The 20,734-nt window shown below is 45.2% G+C and overlaps 1 protein-coding gene across 4 annotated transcripts in view; it reads left to right on the forward strand.

Moving 5' to 3' along the window:
* Wwox (WW domain containing oxidoreductase) overlaps positions 1-20,734 on the forward strand; it is an 881,439-nt gene that overhangs the window by 252,045 nt on the left and 608,660 nt on the right. For all 4 annotated transcript variants that reach the window (XM_071604445.1, XM_071604446.1, XM_027932969.2 and 1 more), the window contains exons 7-8: positions 8,157-8,342; positions 14,064-14,328. In XM_071604445.1, coding sequence (XP_071460546.1) covers positions 8,157-8,342; positions 14,064-14,328 — 451 coding nt within the window. The remainder of the gene's footprint in view (positions 1-8,156; positions 8,343-14,063; positions 14,329-20,734) is intronic.

The following is a 20,734-nucleotide window of genomic DNA, read 5'->3' on the forward strand; positions in this document are numbered from 1 at the left end:
TGCAAAAGCAGTGGCTCAGTACATGTGCTATTATTTAATTCTTAATACTATCAATTTTTAAAAATCATCCTCTACAAGAGTATTCACGTAATCGTGACCTTGAGCTGGATATGGTGGCGCAAGCCTGCAATCCCAGCAATTTGGGAGGCTAAGACAGGATGTTCGGAAGTTCAAGGCCAGTCTTAGCAATTTAATGAAACTGTGTCTCAAAATATAAAATAAAAAGGGCTGAGGATGTGGCTCATCCACAGTGGTTTAGTGTCCCTGGGTTCAATCCCTTGCACAGCAAGAAAAAGAACAACAACAAAAATGAAAAGAAAAAAAGGGATTGTGACGTTGAGAAGCTAGGCATACATTTCTCCAATACATCATACTATATAAGTGTTGTTTTGACGTGTTTTATGTGACCTGCAACTGAATTGTGCCAGTGGCATGCATGCTGCAGTTGGGGCAGCTGTGACCTGGGTGGATTGCCGAGGGTGGAGGACCTTCAGTGGGTGCAGGCAACTGCAGAAGGAATCTCTATGATCCGTGGGTGCTATGCCCTTGGATGCTAACAAAACCAGCCCTAGTTACTTAAGCAGCACCCCTTTTAGGTTCTACAGGATTCCCCCGCTTCCTTTTCTTGGAGGAAAGGCTGCTAAATACCACGTGTGACTGCAGAATGGTTGTCTTGTTGGAGTTTGGGTCTTTCCCATTGGATTTCAGGATGTTTCCAAATAGTATGGATTCTTGCAGCTTAAACGAGAGATGCCCCAGATGGTGTCACATTCTGTTCCAAGGAGGATTTGGAAACCATTTCCCTTTACATAGCATTCCATGTAGCTCATTCTGTAGCTGGGTCTGAAATGGAATCCCAAAAAGCCACAGTGGTCTTAGTATTCTGGAGGGAGTTTATTTAACCTGAAAATTCCTGCCTCGGGATTTTTGGGGGGCATGTGTTAACCATTTCATTTACAAATCTTCACTGTCACTCAACCCATGGAGGTGGTTCCTGCTGCTCTTCGACTCTTCTGGAACACCCACCTCCTTTGCAGATTGGAAACTGTGTCTGAGCCTTGGGTCCCTTGAGTCTTAATGGGCCCATCTTGTTTCGAAAGCATAAATGACTCTGTCTTTATTGATCAAATAGAACCAATTTTACTTCTCTCCACCTCCTTAAGTCATTTTGTAGGTCATAATATATTGCAAAGCATAGCTATGCAAAGGGCTATAGGCCCAGTGTCATAGGGATACAGCCTCGATTGAGATGTGTCTGTTCAGGTATGTCGGGAGATGACTCTTCCTGCATGCTGGACTCTGAGCAAGCAGACATTCTTCAACCTGGGCTCTGCTGTCTACGGCTAGAGGAAGCATCACACACACAGGGTGTGGTCCGTGGAAGAGAGTGTGAAGTAATGTAGGAATGGAAACATCCCAGAGAGGTTCTAAGCCCAAGCCTCCTGGAGATGCTGCACCACAGGAGTTGATGTCGGTTTACCATGAACACTCAGGAAGTGTGGGCCTGGCTTGCTGCTGGTTACTGACAAGCAGTCAGCTGGATGCTTAGAAACTGGGCAGCAGTGTCAAGAAGGGCAATGGATGTCTGCCTAGGCAGCCGATGGGAGGCCGGTCCTCCTCAGGTTGGTGACACTGGTGGTTTGTGCCATGTGAGGACTTGAAAGCCAGGGGTCAGTTGTGTGACAGCTGTAGCTCCTGTCCCCTGCAGCTGTCTATTGGTAGCAATTTTAAGGAAGGTGTGTTCTTGTTCTCTTAATGTCAGTGACACCAGTGTTGACCTTGTAAGAAAGAGGTCTAGGGAAAGCATTGAAGATCTTTTGAAGAGGGGGATGTTGCTAACCTTCCAGATGTAGGGAAGGGCAAGGAGTCCTAGAGGTGAGAAAGGCTGCATCTTGTGGCCTGTGAAACTGGGACAGAGTGAGGGACAGCAGGAATGGACAGGGTTCCAGCAGACAATTGGAGCTGTGATTTGGTCACTTTGACCCTGCATTTGTAGGAGGGAAACAAGACCAGTGGGTAGAAATGTGATTCTAGAACTCGGGAAGGATGCAGGGGCCTGGCCTGTGGGTCACGGTCATGTGTATAGAAGTTTGTTTGGAGTCACAGAGCTGGATGCAGTCACCATAGGGAAGTTTGGAAATGAATCAAAGAAGGTGGCAAAGAGTAGTATGGGCAACAGAGGGAGGGCTAGAGGAGACAGCCCGGCAGTGGGGGCCTCCGGAGGTCCAAGAGTGGACTGTGTCACAGAAACTGGAAGAAGAAAGCGGCACAGAGTCAGCCAGCTGGGGTCATTGCGACAGGGAGCTCTGAGGGGGTTTGTTTTATTTATGGATTTGTTCCCAATTTTTAATCCCAAAGTCTGGGTCCTTTTCCCCCACTTACATTGTGGAACCAATAAGAAGAGTAAGTACCAACTGAGCAGTGAGGAGGAGGAGGAGGATTTGGGGTCTCTGAAATTGAACTCGGGGGCACTTAACCACTAAGCCACATCCCCAGCCCTTTTTTGTACTTTATTTAGAGACAGGATCCCACTGAGTTGCTTAGTGCTTTGCTTAGTTTCTGAGGCTGGCTTTGACCTTGAGATTCTCCTGCCTCAGCCTCCAGAGCTGCTGGGGAGAAGCCTTATTCTTATTTGAGAATAGGAGAAGAGGGAGATAGATTATTTGCAGATCAGCTTCCTGTTCCTTGGAGTTTGAGAGGTTGTAGATGTGAGGTAACAAAGAAGTTAGGGGAGATACATACTAATAAAGGGGAGAATTATTCATTCCCTCTATTATATGAAGCTAGAGGTTCCCTGGGTCATTCTGGCAGCCATCTTAGATCCAGATGCCCACTGGGGACAAACTTCTGGCCTTCAGGCTTCCTGTCCTCCAAGACTAGCAAGTTCAGGAGGGGGCAGAATTCAGCTAGGCCAGCTGGGCACTCCAAGACCAGGGCCACATAACAGGGCCGAAGCCATTGTTCTCCTGGCAGATCCCCAAACTCCTGAGTGGTGGTGGGACAGAATTCGGTTGGGAATGAAAAGTGTGTTTGAGGCAAGGAAAGGGACAGTGAGTGAAAACAAATATTTTGAGCATGAATGGGAAGAAGGAGGTCCCAGTGCAGCTTGAAAGTGCTCCAGGGTCCAGTGCTACCTTTCTCCAGCAGTGAGCTCCTATGACTTCCTCCTCCTCCTCCTCCTTTCTCCTCTTCCTTTCTTTCATTCATGGTGTTCTCCTGTTTAATGGTCGGGAAGATCTAATGAGGCCGAAGGGTATTAAGAATGAATCATGGGGCTGGGGATGTGGCTCAAGCGGTAGCGCGCTCGCCTGGCATGCGTGCGGCCCGGGTTCGATCCTCAGCACCACACACAAACAAAGATGTTGTGTCCGCTGAAAACTAAAATAATAAATATTTAAAAATGTATTCTCTCTCTCTCTCTTTAAAAAAAAAATGAATCAGTGGAGAGGGAAAGACTGGAGATGCTAGGAAAAGTGGCCAGCAGTGGGTGGGGCTTTGAGGTGGCAGAGGGATGAAGTTGGGAGAGAATTTAGGGATAAACTGTGTAGGCGTGGGTTAAGTCGCATGTGGTGGCACATGTCTGTAATCCCAGCAGCTCTGGAGGCTGAGCAGGAGGGTCAGGAGTTCAAAGCCAGCCTAGAGTCCTTAGGCAACTCAGCGAGACCCTGTCTGCAGATAAAATATAAAAAAGGGCTGGGGATGTGGGATAAGCGCCCCTGAGTTCAATCCCCGATACCACCACCACCACCACCACCAACAACAACAGCCAAGAGCGGGTTAAGAGGGTCTTCCATTCATCACTCCCCTCTAGTCCTCCTTCTAATGAGAGGCGCCCCTGGATTACCAGAACTACTCCCTGAATATAATTAGAGCCCCGCCCACTGTCACCATGGGGTTGTCTTCTGCCTTTGAGGAAGTCAGCAGGCCCCTGGCCCACTGTGCAGAGAGTGGGGCCTTCTCCAGGGAAAGAGGAGCCACAGAGGACAGCTGGCTTCCCTCCTGCGGAGTCCCCACTTCTCTATATGGAGGATGGCCCTTTTGTCCTCACAGGTCAGAATCCACCCAGGAGGAAAAAGCCCCCCACCCCCCGAAAGTGCTGACTAATAACCTGGCTCTGGGCTTGAAGGGGTCCTATTTTTGTTTCCATTCTGTCTTTATAGTTTGAACTTTTCTTTTGATATTCTGTAAATATTCATCATCTCAGACCCTTTTGAATTGCGTGGCTTTTAGTCAAAACTGAGCAAAATGTGCTATTTGAATTATAAAAACCTCATTAAAGAGAGGCAAAAGGAATCTTTTCCTTTTGTACAAGCCAATTAGGTGCCTTTACAATTAAAAAAAAGTTGAGTGCTTTATAGTCTTCAATTCCACCAACCTATTTTTAATTAATAGAGGTGACACATTTTAGGTACTGGGTACATATTTTGCCTCTGGTGTTGCGCAATTAACATTAATGAAGGTTGTTCAAACCTGGTGAGAGAGGAAAGGGTTCCCCAGGTCCTCTGAGGGGTCCTGCCTCCTGGTGGAGAGCTGTGGTTTCCATTTCCCTGGGACAGTGCAGGGCAAGAATAACCGCCACCGGGGGAGGGGGAGAGGTGGCCATGAAAAGCTGTGCTGTCAGAATTCTGAATGTCCAGGCACATCGTAAGGACAGGTGAGTGCTGTGGAAATCAGCGTTGAAGAATTTCATTCTCCCTTGTGGACATCAGGAAATGTCATTCAGAGAAAGGTCCTGGCAGCTGGTGAGGGACCTGCTCTCCAGGAGCTTGGGAGGGGTCCTCTGCGGTCCCCTTCACAGGATAGGGAGGTCAACTGCTAGCCAGGAGGCAGGTGTGAACAACAGCAGGACCTTTGGCATGGTCCTCCCAGGTTCAGTTTGGTTTTCTAAAAGAAACAGGGTCATCAGGTGGCCTTGAAGTCAGTTGGTTCCTTTTGCTTTGTTTTATTCATTTATCTGCTTACTTGTTTTAGTTATTTCTGATACTTGCTTCATTTCTGAGCTCACGAAAGTTGCTCTTCTACTATCTTGTTTTCCGGCCTGTAAAATGGCAACAATAATTCATGTCACCTCCTATTATTGTGAAGATTAAATGTATGTAACACAAAGCTGTTGACAAGTGTCCAACCCATGGTTTATATTCAGAAAAGTAAAAGGAAAAAATAAATAGCTCTAGAGGATGGAACCAAATATTTGAGAAGCAGTCTAAAAGAAGCTCAAATGTAATATAGTTTACTATGTTTCCCAAGTTTTTCCTTAGTGGTTCTGCCTTAGTACAAAATATGGCTCCCCACAGCTGCAAACCAGGAATCTCTGCTTTGATTTGAAACAGGGCCTTGATGGGTATTGTGGGAAGGCCCCAACCAGAGGCCCCAGAGCCTGTGCGCCCACCTCCTCAGGGAATACACGGATTACGGGTGTGTGTGGGGGGATGATAACAATGGCGGTGGGCACTTAGGTGAAAAATAGATTTTACCATCCAGACCCAGCTCACCCATGTAAGCTTTAGGCAGGTGACAACTTGGAAACTACATCAAGCCACAGAATGAAATCAACACTTTCTAAACCCGATCCAGATTCCCCAATGAAAATGAGATTTCGTGAATTCTTTTAAAAAGTAACAGCAATTTATAAAATCACTGTTATCAAATTCCTTGTTTAAAAATTATGCTTTCTGCCAAGTATTTAAGGAATAGAAAGATAGAAGAGAAGGGAATACTTCCCAGCTGACTGTGGAACCAACATTTACCTGATGTCAAATTAAACCAAAGACATCACAGGAAAAGGAAAACTAGACCCATATCACTTTTGAATAGAGACAAAAAATTCTTCAACAATATAATAGCAAAGTCAATTCAGTGATATATAAAATGGAGTATGTACTGTGACTCAGGGTTCTATCCAGGAATTCAAATTAGATTTGAGAAGACCTTTTTCCAAATAAGGTCATGTTCAGGGTGTGGGGGGGACATACCTTGTGGAATCGGCCTTTCTTCCCACTGCAGAACCCCCTGCGCCATGCCATGGTGTGGGAGGCAGCTCTGAGAATGGGCTGCCCCTTGGGCATAAAAGATGGGGAGCAGTGTTGACAGAGAATTCAAAACACCACAGCTCACTAAAAGCCATTCACATTTTATTGTCATCACATGCAATTATAAACATTATTAATGATAAAATACTGCTTCCTCCATCCTGCCACTATGTCCTCCCCTGTTGGAAGCAGGGTCACCAGATGAAATAATGTGACTCCTTTTAATTCTCATGATATGCATTTTCTACTTAAAATCCAGGAGGCATGAATACATTTTCCCACCAATTTTTACAAAGATAATAAAAACATAATAACATAAATAAATAAATCTGCTGATTTTTTGGTAGAAAATATTGGTTGTAGTATAGAACATGTTAAGCTTTGTATTGGTCATTTGTAGTCTACTTTTACAAATTTTAAAAATATCTCAGTATATCTGTTAGACTCTTACACTGTATTTTCTTGTTGATTTCTAAGGACTCTTTATATAAAATGTGGATTCTTAGTATCACGTCATTTGTCATTTTGTGTTTTACTTTTTTGATAATGTATTATTTTAACTTTTACATATATTTTCTGTTTCCCTGTTTCTCTTATATGAAGAGCATTTTTTTTTAACATTAAAACTTATGACTCTTGGATGGTTGCATTTCATGAAAATAGAAACACAACCAAATTGTTTAAATAGTAATAAACCTATGAAATGTTTCTATGAAAAAAAAACCTTTTTTTTCAAATGAAAATATAGGAAAGATTTTTTTCCTATATCAAAAAGGAATTTTACCCACAGCCATTGCCCTGGAATCAGAGATATGTGAGGAAAACTAAGTGTCTTGACTTCCAGCTCCTTATTTTACAAGAATCAGATGCTCGGAGTGCCTGGAAGACTTGTCCCAGAGGAGTCAAAAATGCAGGTTCCCAGCTCTTAATCCAGTGCTCCTGTGAAAGCCAACCATGTTTATTGGTGTTTCCCCTCTCATGTTAAATGTGTTGGCTAAATTCCTGAAATGCTCTTTTTATTTTGCTGAATACTTATTTGATTGCATTTATTCCTTCCTATAAATACACTGCATGTTAATTATGGAGAGAATAAAGTATAGGTAAACTCAGAGAGAAGGCATTTTCTGATTCAGTGGGCCCACCAGCCTCCGGTGCTTCCCCTCACCTGCACCTCCCCTCACCTGCACCTCCCTCATCACCATCCCCTCTTTCTGGGTGCGGGTGTGTATGTGGTTCTACAACATCACAGACTTGACTTTATGATGGATTATAAAACAAAATAGATTAGTTTGTTATAATTCAAATGACTATATAATTCAAGCATAAGGCTATATTCTGTTTTATTTAATGATTTCTCCATTGTATGTTTAGTTTTTTTTCCCCCAATTTGTTGCTTTTATGTTGCAATTACAAACACCCTAGCTATGTTCACTATATTTTATTGTATAATTCTCAATTCTTGTTTGGATGTTTGGATGATTTCTCATGAATACAATTTGTTTATGAGGATTTAGGAATTTGATTTGCATAACACTATTACTTTTATTGTCAAGAATTGTATTGTGGAACAAGTTAATATGTAAACATAAATTGGGCTGGTTTTTAACAGTAGGTATAATCCAATGTGCAGTTATTTTAGCACATTCTAAAAGGAATATGTCCACACAGGTGTGTCTGTTTCCTTGGACAAAGCTTCTTCCTCTTGATGTGTTTCTTTAGCTCCTCGTAAGTGCTGGGTCCTGTGTCAGCATTTTTTTTTTTTTTATAGGATGTTTTCTGTGTTTGAAGCACTATTTTGATTTAAGATGAGGAGCTGAGGAATGTGCAAACTGGATGAATTTGGAAGGGCAGAGTTAATTAGGTGGTGGAACCTGGATTCCAACCAGGATGACCAGCTTGTCCTAACTTGCCAAGCACTGTCTGGATTTAACACTGAAAGTCCTACATCCCAGGGGCCTGTCCTCCCCAGTGTCCCAGGACGGTTGCCCACTCAGAGCCATGCGACCCTGTAGGGCATCTTGTCTCTCGCTGATGGGATCTTGAAGGCAGTGACGAATCGGCTATCCCTGGGGAACGTGGGTGGCCTTTGGTTGACGTCTACAGATTGTCGAATGCTCTATTTTCCAGGTCCCTTCACGTGCTCGTGTGCAACGCTGCGGCTTTTGCTCTGCCCTGGAGCCTCACAAAGGATGGCCTGGAGACCACCTTCCAGGTGAACCACCTGGGGCATTTCTACCTGGTGCAGCTCCTGCAGGACGTTCTCTGCCGCTCGGCCCCTGCCCGCGTGGTCGTGGTCTCCTCCGAGTCCCATCGGTGGGTTTGAATTCCATGTTTTTCGCTTGCCCCCCTGCCCCACACCCTCCTAGAATTCCCCCAGGACCCTGTTTCTAAGGATCATTTTTCGCGGTGTTCCGAGGAGTGGGAGAGCCCGCAGCCTGGCTGCCCTGCTTTCTCTAGGGCCCTGCGTGTGGGATGGCGGGGACCTTTTGGGGGAGGCTGTCTATAGCAATGCAGGGTGTTTTTACAACTATACTTCAAGCTCTGCGCTGATCTTGCTTAGAGATGGAATAATAATTGATTAAATCTGAATGGCGTGACCTTTATCGATTTGTAATTCAACAACTTCAACGTCTTAGGAAGAAGAATGTGCAGTTATTCTAGCAGGAGAAACAATGCAATTAAAGACTGCGAGATGAAATCCAATTGTTTTATAATGAGAAATTAGGGAATTCAATGCAGACATTAGCTGTGTAATTGTGGAAAGGGAAGTACTGTAGTTAGAACATATTAGAAATCTGGCCATGCCTCTTTTGGTTAAAATTTCAATTAAAACATCAGATGGTCCTTCTTTTCTATTACCATTAAGAGAATATTCAATTGACTAAAAAGACATTTGAAAATTTCATCGTATTTTCAGCATATTCGATTCTGGAGTTGGATAAACAACTATTTGTCTAAAGAGAAAAGTGCTCAGAAAAGACAAAGGACTGGCGGGTTGGGTGAGGCTAGATTTAGTACTTGTTTGGGAGATTTCTCTTTCCAGTTTCCTTGGTGTGGGGGTGGGAGGAAGCGTCTGCTCTTAGCAGAGTAGCTGGAAAAAAAAAAATTGTGTGAGGGCCTATTTTTCCCTCTTCTCCTCCGTCTTAAGTCCTGCCTGAAATGTTTTAGTGACCCAGAATGAAGCTTATTTTTTTAATCATACTTCCATAAAATGTAACCCCTGGGACTTGGGGGAGAGAGACCAGCCAAGGGTTAGCTTGAACCCTTTATCACTCCCGAACACAGGGGCTTATGGTATAAGTGACATGCTGCAGATAGATTTGCCTTTACCATTTTGAATTTATGATGGCTGAAATGAAAGGAGGGTGTCCGGTGGTAATCCTCCCCCATGTGAGAAGACACAGAGCATCTAGTAATTAGGCAGGAATGAAATCTGGACGCCTTATCTTTGCAAATCACAGCAGGTCGGAGGAAGGGAACAGAGTGGCCTGTTGGGCAGCAGAGAGGGCTCCAGCGGATGTGCCAGCCCCCATGCTGGCCAGACACGGCAGGCACCTCGGGACGTGTTTAAGTGAGCTGGTACTTAGTAGGAGACAGTGTCCAGTGGGTGCTGCTGGTTGCCCTTAATACTCGGGCTGCCTTTGTTCTCTCCTTGACTGCAGCATGCCTTGGAGATTAGGTCTTAATTCCATTTAAGAGAGTCATTGGGAAGGAAAAGGCTTGGCCTTCTGAATTAGATCCAGTTTAGTTTACAGTCAGGGCCTCTGGCAGCCTGTGGTTGGGCCCTCCTCTCTGGCGACTGCTTCTGGTTTCTGTTTCCCTGTTGCCCCTCCCAGGTTTTGTGGTCCTACACTGTGACGGCCCCTCAAGCCACCAGCTCACAGCTCGTGAGGTGTCTGTTGGCCTGGAGAGCCAGCGCCTGGCGGGAACTCGGCAGTACGTGGGGCCCTCACTCCCTGCTCAAGAACCCAGAGCCCTAAACCATGCAGTAAAATGCAAGTGTTGATATCTAATTACCTCCATAAACCTTGGCACAATCTCTTCACTGGAGTCAAGACCCCCTGTTAGGGGAAAAATAAAGTCCTGTGTTTGCAGAAAATGTTATACTAGACTGCCCCAAGGCAAAATATTTATGAGCCTCCCTGTGTCTTCACTGTGCTTTACTTACTTATCTGGAGTCTGAGGAAGTGAATTGAGTTTCTGCCTACCTGAAATGTATCATATGGAAATGAGAGCTTGGTTTCCTTCTGGGAAAATTTTTCAGATAACAATTAAAATAGAGGGAAAGTAGCAGAGGGCCGGCTGGACACTTCTAATGGCTCGAACTGTGTTGAGTGTCCAACTGATACACACAATTATAGAACCCCACACACAACCACATGTACACACAACCACCTGCACATTCACACAGTAACACAACCACAGGTACATGCAATCATACACATTCACACAGTAACACACATATCCACACACCCAGACACAGGTACACACAATCATACACATGTTCCATAACAACCAAGCTATACACAATCATATAACACACACAACCACAGGTAATGTAATCATACACATTCATATAGTAACACATACATTCATACACTCAATCACACACAGCCAGCCACAGGTATATACAATCATACACATATTCCATAATAACCAAGCCATACACAATCACATAACAAAACTACAGATACATGTAATCATACACATTTACACAATAACACATATGACCACATACAATTACATAATAACACACAAAGGTACATGCATTCATACATATATTCACACAATCACACAATAACAACCACAGGTACATGCACTCACATACACTTTCTACACAATTACAAATACAGCTACTCATAATCACGCAATAAAACACATACACAACCATACACAACCATACACGCACACACAATATCATGCACACACAATCACGTCAATACACAAAATTGCTAATGCAAATTTAGTTCTGCTCTTTAAACATGCTAACTCTTGTCTACGTGGAATCAATCCTTATTACTTAAACTGGGGAATTTAAAAAATCTTCATTTTAACAACAACAACAAAAATAATGAGACAATACATAAATACAAGATGGGGTGCCCTTAAAAATCAAAAGTTAATGTCCGGAGGCAAACTGTATAGTATTTTAGTGTGTCCGCAAGAGAGAATTCTATTAAGACCTTTTTGTTTGGCTTTGTCAGTTTTTCAACTTGCAAATAGAGCTGACAGCCTTTGAAGAGCTGTTTTATTGCCTCTGTAGCTGAGGGGTGGACGTGGCCATATTTTAGGAAGCCTGCCTTGGCTCAGGAGGATCAGGTCCACCCTATGTGCTTCCTGGAAGATGGTCCATGCAACCCTTGGGAAGTTCCAGATGGGCTTTCTGCCCAAGAGATGGCAGGAGGACATCATGGTTCTCATGTTGCAGGTGTTGTTTCCAGGGGGAGACCCGGGACCCAGCAGCCGGCACTTCTCCACCTTGATAAGTGCCCTCTAACCTGGTTCCATGTAATTTCTTACCATGCAGTGTTTCGGCCTTGTTCTTAGATTGGGTTCTAGGAAGGAACCCTGCCCTCTCAGAGGTATAATCTGCCTGTGTTCCTTACTCATGAGCTACTTAGGTGTCAGCCTTGAAGCCAAAGCAGGGAACTCTTTCCTGACATCAGAAAGGGCAGCACAGAGATATTAACACAGAGCTCAGAGGGTTTACGCCTTGTGGTACATTTTGCCCTTTGAGCAAGGCTCAAACCAAGACTTTTTGCAACAAGGGAAATTTGCCCCTTGGTTTGGAATTTCAAACCCATGATCAAACTTCAGTTCTTTAACCCCATGTTCAGCCCTGCAGTGGCCCAGACACTGCCCCAGTAGCATACAGGAGGTACAGTCCAGTGTCAGAACCAGGTGAACGTGGCTTGCAGCCAGGGGTGGTGACACAGCACACAGGCAAAACTTGAAGGAGTCACAGATGGTTTCGTCATTGACCTTGAGGGGCAGCAGTGTCAACAAACACTGGGATTGATATCCTGGAAAGCAGATGTTTAATTTCCATGGAAACATGCATTTCAGCCTGTTTCTGGGGCTTCTTTCAATCCACACCCCTCCTGCAAACACGACACCAAGAAATCATATCGACTTCTGCAGAAGTGTTAGGGAAAGCTTCTTGGAGGAAGAGGCTCCCGAGCTTGGTTCAGCTAAATGCAGAGACCAGAAAGGGGGCTTCCAGGAGCAGTTAGCAAAAGAAGCCTGGGAGGTGGGAGCAAAGGGTGTTGTGTTTCTCCCAAGGTGTTTAGATCTGCTCTACCTCTGTAATGTCCTTTTCTGCCTTGAGGAAGTCGGGTCTCCTAGTCCTGTCCCTTAACTTGGATCTTTGCAGTTCTTGGCTCATAGCCCGTTTTCTGACAGCTCTTCTGTAACACCTTATGACTGCATTGAAGTAAAGTTCAGAAATAAAGTATCTCCTCTGCAACAACATGACAATCAGATGTGTGTGTCGATGCATGTGTCACCTCCAGTGGAACAGTCATAGGCAGACTGTCGACAGGTGTATGGCCTAGCAAGAGACAGCACCCAATGCTGACTCAAGCTGCATGCTCCAAAAAACCCCCAGAATCTGAAATCACATCCATTCCTCCTCATTTATGTGGTTCTCGCACGGCGATCCTGGAAACTCAGTGGATGGTAAAACTGTAAGCGTAAAGCACAGTTGGGCTCTGGCTCAGGTAATTAGACGCAGGCTTTTCATCTGCTTGGAAGTCCATGGGGGCAGTGTTTATTGAGCAAGAATCCACCTGCATTGTGGGACATCCACCATCCCTGGTCCCTGCCGGCAATCGTTATTTCCACCAGAAAAAGACCCCCATAAATTTTCAAATTTCCCGCTAAGTTCCCCCGCCTTAGACAATTAAGCTCAGAAGCCTGGGCTCTTCCTGTAGTTTGGGGACTCGGAAACAGGCAGCCAGCAATTAGTTTCAAGGTCGCCTTGCCGAATCCTTGATGGCATTCCTGGTCCTTGGATTTGTTGATGACTTTAGAGCAGCAATACCGTTTAGCACCAGAAATTGGATGTCACTGGTGGAGCCCCAGAGAAAGGACAGTCACTTTCCCTTAGAATGCAAGTCTCACCTGCCCGTGTGGCTCTTTTGTGTTTTTGTGCCCAACCTGAACGACAGGATGAGTCTGTATTTTTCATTCTGCTGTTTCCTGCGGTATCCTCGTACTTCCTTATTACCCAGGGCCCAGAGTTAGTTTAATGGAGCAAAATATGAGTTGTCCTTAAACAAAGATGAGAACATCTAGAAATTCCTTTTGTTATGATCCAATTTTTTTAAAGCTGTTACTACTTTGTTATTTTTTTTTTCTTAAAGGAAGAAAGGAATGGAACCCAGCAGCTGGTGTTTAACGACTCCGTCAGACCCAATTATAAAACATCAACTAGTTACTTTGATTTGTGCGCATCCATGCCATGGGTATACTTAAAAACATCACGCTCTGCCAGAACTCGTTTTGGCTTTGTTTACATTTATCTTTTAAACGTAGAAGACTATCGATGGCACCTTACCAAGGTTACAGCCCCTTTATAATCATTAATTTTTAATCTGGAAGAGAGTCTTGGAGGCAGCACGCCTTGTCTGTATTTTCTCGGATGCTCAATAAAAAATACATACAGGACTCCAGCTTTGGCTGAAATAATTCAGGACAGCCCAACAAAAATTAGGCGAGTGGTGCCTTTCTTTCCAAAAGCAGCAGCCCTTGATTTAAGATGCTTCCTCATTTAATTTGAAAAATACCTGGGAAGGGTTGTGGGGAGCTGGGCGGGTTGACTGCTGTTACAAGCACAGGCTGATCTAGGTGTCTTTGGAAGAGGGTGACTTGCTTGTGATGTACAGATCTCTGTTTTGAAGGGACATGATTTGATGTAAGCAGGACTGAGTTTGCAATAGTCCATGCAGCATCTCCTTAGATTTCTAAATAAAAAGATGCAAGTAGACAAAAAGCTACAGCTTGGTTGCTTTGTGTCCTATCCTCTTTTTTCAGATTTACGGACATCAACAATTCCTCTGGGAAGCTTGACTTCAGCCGCCTGTCCCCATCACAGGGCGAGTACTGGGCCATGCTGGCCTACAACAGATCCAAACTGTGCAACATCCTTTTCTCCAACGAGCTGCACCGGCGCCTCTCCCCGCGTGGGGTCACGTCCAACGCGGTGCACCCTGGGAACATGATGTACTCCTCCATCCACCGCCACTGGTGGGTATACACACTGCTGTTCACCTTGGCGAGGCCGTTCACCAAGTCCATGGTAAGTCCACGGTTTCTGGCACCACCAGCACCTCCAGCGTGCCTTCCCTGGAGATGTCCAGCTGTGCGTATCCTCCCCTCCTCGCCATTTGTCCCCAGGAGAAAGTCTGGTCTTTACCTGGGTCATGTCATGCCTGAGCTGCCAGCATGGGCCCAGCACAGGCAGCCTCTCTGTGGCAGGATGGAGAGAAGAGGTGGTTTCTCAATGTTGTGCTGAAGGTCTTGATGGTTTATTTTGTTTGGATGTGATTTCTGTTTTGACTCAAAAAACTTTGAACACCTATTGTGTTGGGCATTGCACTTGAGAACTGTGTTTCATGTTAGAAGGTGAAAAATGAGGATTTGTGCTGTGTAGTGGTTCAGGCCTATATTCCCAGCTACTAGAGAGGCTGTGGAGGAGGATCCCAGGTTCAAGGCCAGGCTGGGCAACTTAGTGAGACCCTGTCTCAAAATGGGAAAATGCAAAAGGGCTGGAGATGTAGCTCAGTGTGTGGTGCTTTGTCTAGCATACATGAGACCCTGGGCTCGACCCCCAGTGTGTGTGTTTGTCACTCTTTCATACACACACACACACACACACACACACGTGCGCACACACACAGGTTTGTGACTATTGGATTGGTAGCAGTGTGATCCCTTTGTGTTCACTGAGAAGCTATTATCAGATGTTCTAAATTCTTTGAATGGAGAAGTCGGTGTACCCTCTCCTGGAGAGGCTTCATGGCTGGAGTGTACTCTAGTCTTTACATCCCCACACGTGAATCTTCTTGGATAAATCACATCACCTTGATAAGATGTGGAAGTGTTCACAAAAGGAAATGTGAAGCTTTTATATTTTTGATGGTTGTTTATCAATTGTGTCTAGAAACTTCTTCCATGAACGCATTTTAAAGGGAAATAATTCGAATGAATATATACTTTACACGATGTATTTGGAAGACTACTTTCTAATCTCCAGACATTTAACAATATTTTCCTATTAATAAATGCTAGTGTTTCCATTACCCAAACATAACATCTACACCACAGAAATTCCCTGTTCTCCAAACATGTTTTGGCCTTTGGAAGTGTGTCAGACCATCATCTTCCAGTTTATCTCAGCCTCTGAGTGTGGTCTGCCTCTTTCTGAGGTCGCTCACACCTGCCGTCCTTGCCCTTCATGTTTGTGGATGACTTTAAGAACTACCTGAATCTCAGGAATTATTTAGGAGACGGGAAGTAAGAGATGCCAGGCCAGGGCTCCACTAGTGAGGCACACCCAGTCCCCAAATGGGTCTCAAGTAAGACAAATGCAGTTCAAGTGTGAATACTTAACATGCAGAGGGGACGAGGCGAGTAGTTTTCCTGGTCAGGGGGTGGGTGAGTGTGGGGATTGTATCTGGAAAGTAAATGCATGAAACCGTTCCCACGTGGGTCGCATGGCTGAGACCTTCCCCCACCAGTTTCCTCTCCATGAGCCTGTAGGGCTCTCTCCCCCCAAGGCTTTCCTTGACCACAGTGAGGTCTTTTGCTGTTAGGAATGTGGATCTCCAGTGGGTGTCAGTGCCCCTCACAGCTGCGGATGGATTGTTAGAGTTTGGGTGAGAGAGGAGAGACACGCTCCTGATTTTCTGTTGTCCTGTGGCTTCAAGACCAACAGGTGCCCACGGCCAGTCCTCGATCGTCATTGGTAATCCTTGCGTCTTGAGTCTTCTCACTGGATGTGTTCCTTGGTGGGCGCTCAGGAGCTTACTTCTATGACAACAAACAGTTTTGGTTTTGTAGCCTCTTCCAGAATGTTCCTAATCAGAGGATGTGACAGGAAAGACATGGAGGGGGGGCTCTGTGTATGGAATCGATGGGGGGTAATACAACTAGCTCACTTGGTGTGAATTCCAGAGTGTGGGGAGTGGTCAACAGAAAAGGCAGAAACTGTTATTCTGTGACCTGATCCCAGGGTTCAGGGCCCTGGAAAGGGGCAGGGGGAAAAGACAAGTTCTCGTGCAGTCATGCTGGTTGGTATCTGTGTTTCTGGGGGTGGGTTGGTTATTACATAATATCGAATGTGAACTGTGCCTAGCAAAGTTGGGGGTGATCGTTGGCTTCTTGGATCTGCCAGGAAGGGTTCTGTGACGTGCTAGCAAGTCACCTGGAGCAGGCATCCACATGGCATGGTGAGTGTTTGGGTTTGTGGTCAGTGTGGTCAGGATGTAAGCCAAGTGAGAAACCAGTGTGGAGTTAAACTGAGGTGGGAGCCTTGCCACGTGGGCCAGGAAGAGCACTGAGTGGGGGTGTTCCGTGAGCGCCACTCCCTGGTGCCTGGCCTCTGTGGCTGTCCTCCACCTCCCTGGCCAGTGTGCAGTGGCCTCTTCTGCCCGCTACCCTGATCCATCTGGACCCCAGTCACAGAAGCACAGAGACTACTTGTGAGCAGGTTTCAGTGACCAGAGCAAGGCAAGGCTGGGGCCTGAGAGGAAGACCCCATAGAGCATCCTGGGTAACAGGTAAATGGAATAGCCGCAAGACCCTGGGTGAGAACTCTGTTGGACGTGCACAGATAACTAGCCCTTGGGAAGAGCTAGAGGAGAGTTGTGACCTCGTGAAAACCCACATTCTGTGTCAGTTGCCAGGGGAGCGGTGTACCTAGAAAGACAGCGGTAAGCAGCGCCCTGTACCCAGAAAGGGGTTTGACGTGGCCTCCCAGTGGTGGCAAGAGAAGGAAGTGTTCCCCTGGACAGCTCTCCTGTTAGTGACCCTAAAGTCAAGACCTGGTTCTTGCCTCTGGATATGGGGACAGCCTGGACAGTCACTTCAGGTTCAAGCCTGCCTCCTCATAAACAAAAGGGTGATGCATGCCATTGTGACCATCGGCCATGATGGACATAACATCTGTAAGAGTGGACGTAGAATTTCTGTAGAGACTGTAATCTGACTAGCAAACATGATAGCCACTGGCCATATATGGCTATCGAGGCTAATATAACTGAATTTTTAATCTGACTGCACTTTAGTTAATGTAAGTGGTCATGAGGGCCCAGTGGCTTCCCTATTGAGAGCAGAGATCAATGATGTGCCTGGCACAGTGCCTGTTGCAAGTGATACTTCTCACTGTGTTGGCTGTAATTAGTTTCTGTGAGCAGTGTCTTGGTCTAGAATATTCTCCTCCAAAGTGCAATTGCTGATAACAGGACAAGAGTCAAGAGGCCAAGGACCAGGCATAGAGGGAGCTGGAGGGCTCTGTTCCTGGGCCTTTGGGATGGAGGGAGGGAAGGAGTTACTCATGAGCCAGGAAAGGCATGTGCATGGAGGGAGCTTGGTTGGTTGTTCTCCAACCTGCACATCTGGTCTCCCAGGAATATAGTGTTGTGGACATTCCATGAGTAATTGGTAGAACAGCATCTTTAATATTCCACAAGTGGAGTGCCTTAAATAAGCATAAAGATTAGAAAGTTGCAGGATGTGGAGCCGAGATTAGATTCTCATTAAAATCCTCCCTTAATGATACATTTATATTTTTAGGTGCTTAGAGGTATTTTTGAGCCTTTGAAGTTCCAGTTTATAAAGAAGTGGGAGGAGGTGGGGCTTGGACTTATTTCTCAAACTCTGAGCAAGCCCCTTCTCCTTCATAGACATCTAGGACTTGGTGACTTCCAGAGTGGCATCGGCTTGAATGTAGACTTGGGGTTGGTCAGTTTCATTGGCAGGAAAAACTAGACTGATTCCGAGTCACCTGCACGTGCTCTCCAGTGTGTGTGGCTTGGCCTTCTTTCGGTCACAATAAGGTATTTGCTCCTTGGGCGATGGATGCACCTCTGCCATTTTAATGGCAACAGATTCTTAGACATAGACCTTACAGGTGCAACCCATGCCCTCCCCACCTGAGGGCTGGACTCCTGAACACAGAGGAAGCTGCATGGCAGGGATGTAATCTCCCCTTTGCCAGGCGTCTGGCGCTGGGTGTTGTGCTTTCTGGCATCTTCTGCACGTCACCTAGAAAAAAGTCTTTTCTCTCTACACCAAACTTGCTGGAGTACACACTCCATTGTGTGAGATCGAGGAGAGAAGAAATACAACCTAGCCTTGGGCTGGAGCCCTGGCTTTGCCTATCCACGATAGCCGCTTCCGCAACCATTAAACAGCAGTATTCTAATATCAGCATCCCTTTTTTATTTGCTTTGACTTGCTGTGACTGTGGTGATTTTAGTTACAGTAATTAGGTCACCCTTCATGGAGTCAGGCTATTTTAAGTGCCTCTTTAAGGAATATTGTTGCAGATCAGTAATTTTACAATTGGATGTTCTTGTGCAACTTTATTAAATGTAATCTGTCTTTTAAATGTTGCCCTTTTACAGTTATACATTTCTAATTGTTGCTGTAAATGCATTATCACTTTGAAATTAATTAATTTTTCCATTTTGGCCGCCTGCAGTATAATAATCACTAATGAGAAACTCATAGGGATTAATTCTCAGCACAGCGACCCCTACTGGTAAAGCCACATCTCTGCTGCCCTCTGACATCCCGAGGACAGGAGCAGTGTAGGGGGTGGGTGCTGAGGTGGAAGCGCTTATTTACCCTCCCTCCAACTTTTAATAAAATTAAAATAATGAGTAAAAATAGAAATAGGATTATTTTTAAGCATGGTTCCAAAACAAGATGCAAAATTCTTCAAATAACTATTCCTGAAGCATCTTAAAGGAAACTAAACTTGGATGAGAGCTTTCTCATAGTGAAGTCACATCATGTGTGCACTGTATGTTTTCCTCTCTGACTCTCTAGCTCCTTCTATGCAATGAAAATACTCTAAAATCAAATTTTATATATGTGTTAATGTGCATTTTATCTTAATATGTATATTGCACTTTTACAGAGATATTTCTCTATGGATTTTAATTCACAAAACCTGACTATGGTATTATCAGATGACATGAGAGATTTTCAGGGGTGATTTTGACCATTTCAGTTGTTGCCCTGTGTGTGAACTTTGGAATCCTACTGTTCTTCCAGCTTGGCGGTTTAGGCCACATAGCAGGATGCTTGACCAACAACACCGCCCTTCTCAGCTGCTTCTTAACAAGTGTTCCTCAGTGTTAGAATTATCATCTTGTGTGCATAGAGAGCTTACCCAGCTCTCGAAAATGGCGTTTCCCCTTCCCACCTTTACCGTCTACCCTGGGTCCATTTACTGCTGTCTCATGCACGAAGGTGCTGTGCTGTATGTATTTCCCTGTGCAGCCACGGTTCCTTTTTAACACGTTCAACAGACAGCACCTTCACGAAGCTCACCCTGCCCCTTTCTCCACATAAGCGTTTAATTCTTGTCAACAATTTCTTGAGCAGAGGTCCCAGGTCCAGGCAAGCCCTTGGCCGACTGGAAGCTGAGCTGCATCACGTGCTTCTTAGGGTGTTCTGTGCAACCAAATATTTGTGTTGGCCGGTAACAGTAGAAAGACCATCACGTGTTAGGGTAGCAAGAGCTTAGCAGATGTTTTAGGGAACTGCATTTTCGAATCATTTTACGTTTAAAAAAAAATGGAGAGTTTGTAGAACTTGTAAAATGATTGGGTTTCGTTTCCTGTGGCCGTGTAAAGCCGGCCATTGTGTGAGCTTTAACAGATGTGCAGCTCCCCTGCTAATGGACAGGTCTGCAGAGCTGGTCCTGTTGCAGAGTTATAAATTATAACTGGAAACAGCACTGGATGTCATTCTCCTAACCTTCGGAAAGCCAGGCTGGGAATTCTGCCCTTGAATAACCCACAGCAGTGTGATTTATCAATGTGCAACTGAAAACATAATGAATGAGATAATAGATGTTAATTTGTTCTTTAAATTAGTATTTTAGAAAAATACTTCTCTCCTCACCCCCTTTAAATACCTGTGGCACCTGTGCTGTAGGGACCATCAAGGATGAAGCCCCCAGTCAACTCATAGTGAATCAACTATGTATGAGGTGGAGAGAGCGAGCAGGGCCTGGCTGACGTTGGGAGAAGGAAACACGATTCACAACGTGGAAACTAACTCACTAATCTGCATGTTTTGAGGCTCCTGAATGAGGGTGTAATGGTCAGGTTGCCGTGGCCCGCCAGCCAGTCCAGGTGTGTCAAAACAGCAGACTCCTGGGTCCCAGTGGTGACACGGCCACACGTGAACTTTCCTATGTTGGCCCCCACAGTGAGCACCTCTTCTCCCCTCCAAGGCCACCTTCCCACAACCTCACACCTTCTCCTGATTTTTCAGGACTATCATCAGGAGTGGTTTTATTAGTTTTCTCTCAGTTCTGTCCAGAGCTTTAATGGTTACACTGTTCAGTCCAGAGGCCGATGGGTAGGGTAGATTGCAAAAGAGCAAAGGATTTGGAACCTTAGGCCTGTGTCTAAAACTCAGCCCCTCCCTTCCTTTATAGTTGTGTAATTTTGAAATGACTTATC

Source organism: Marmota flaviventris, chromosome 18 (genome assembly GCF_047511675.1).
Source record: "Marmota flaviventris isolate mMarFla1 chromosome 18, mMarFla1.hap1, whole genome shotgun sequence".
Classification (NCBI taxonomy): domain Eukaryota; kingdom Metazoa; phylum Chordata; class Mammalia; order Rodentia; family Sciuridae; genus Marmota; species Marmota flaviventris.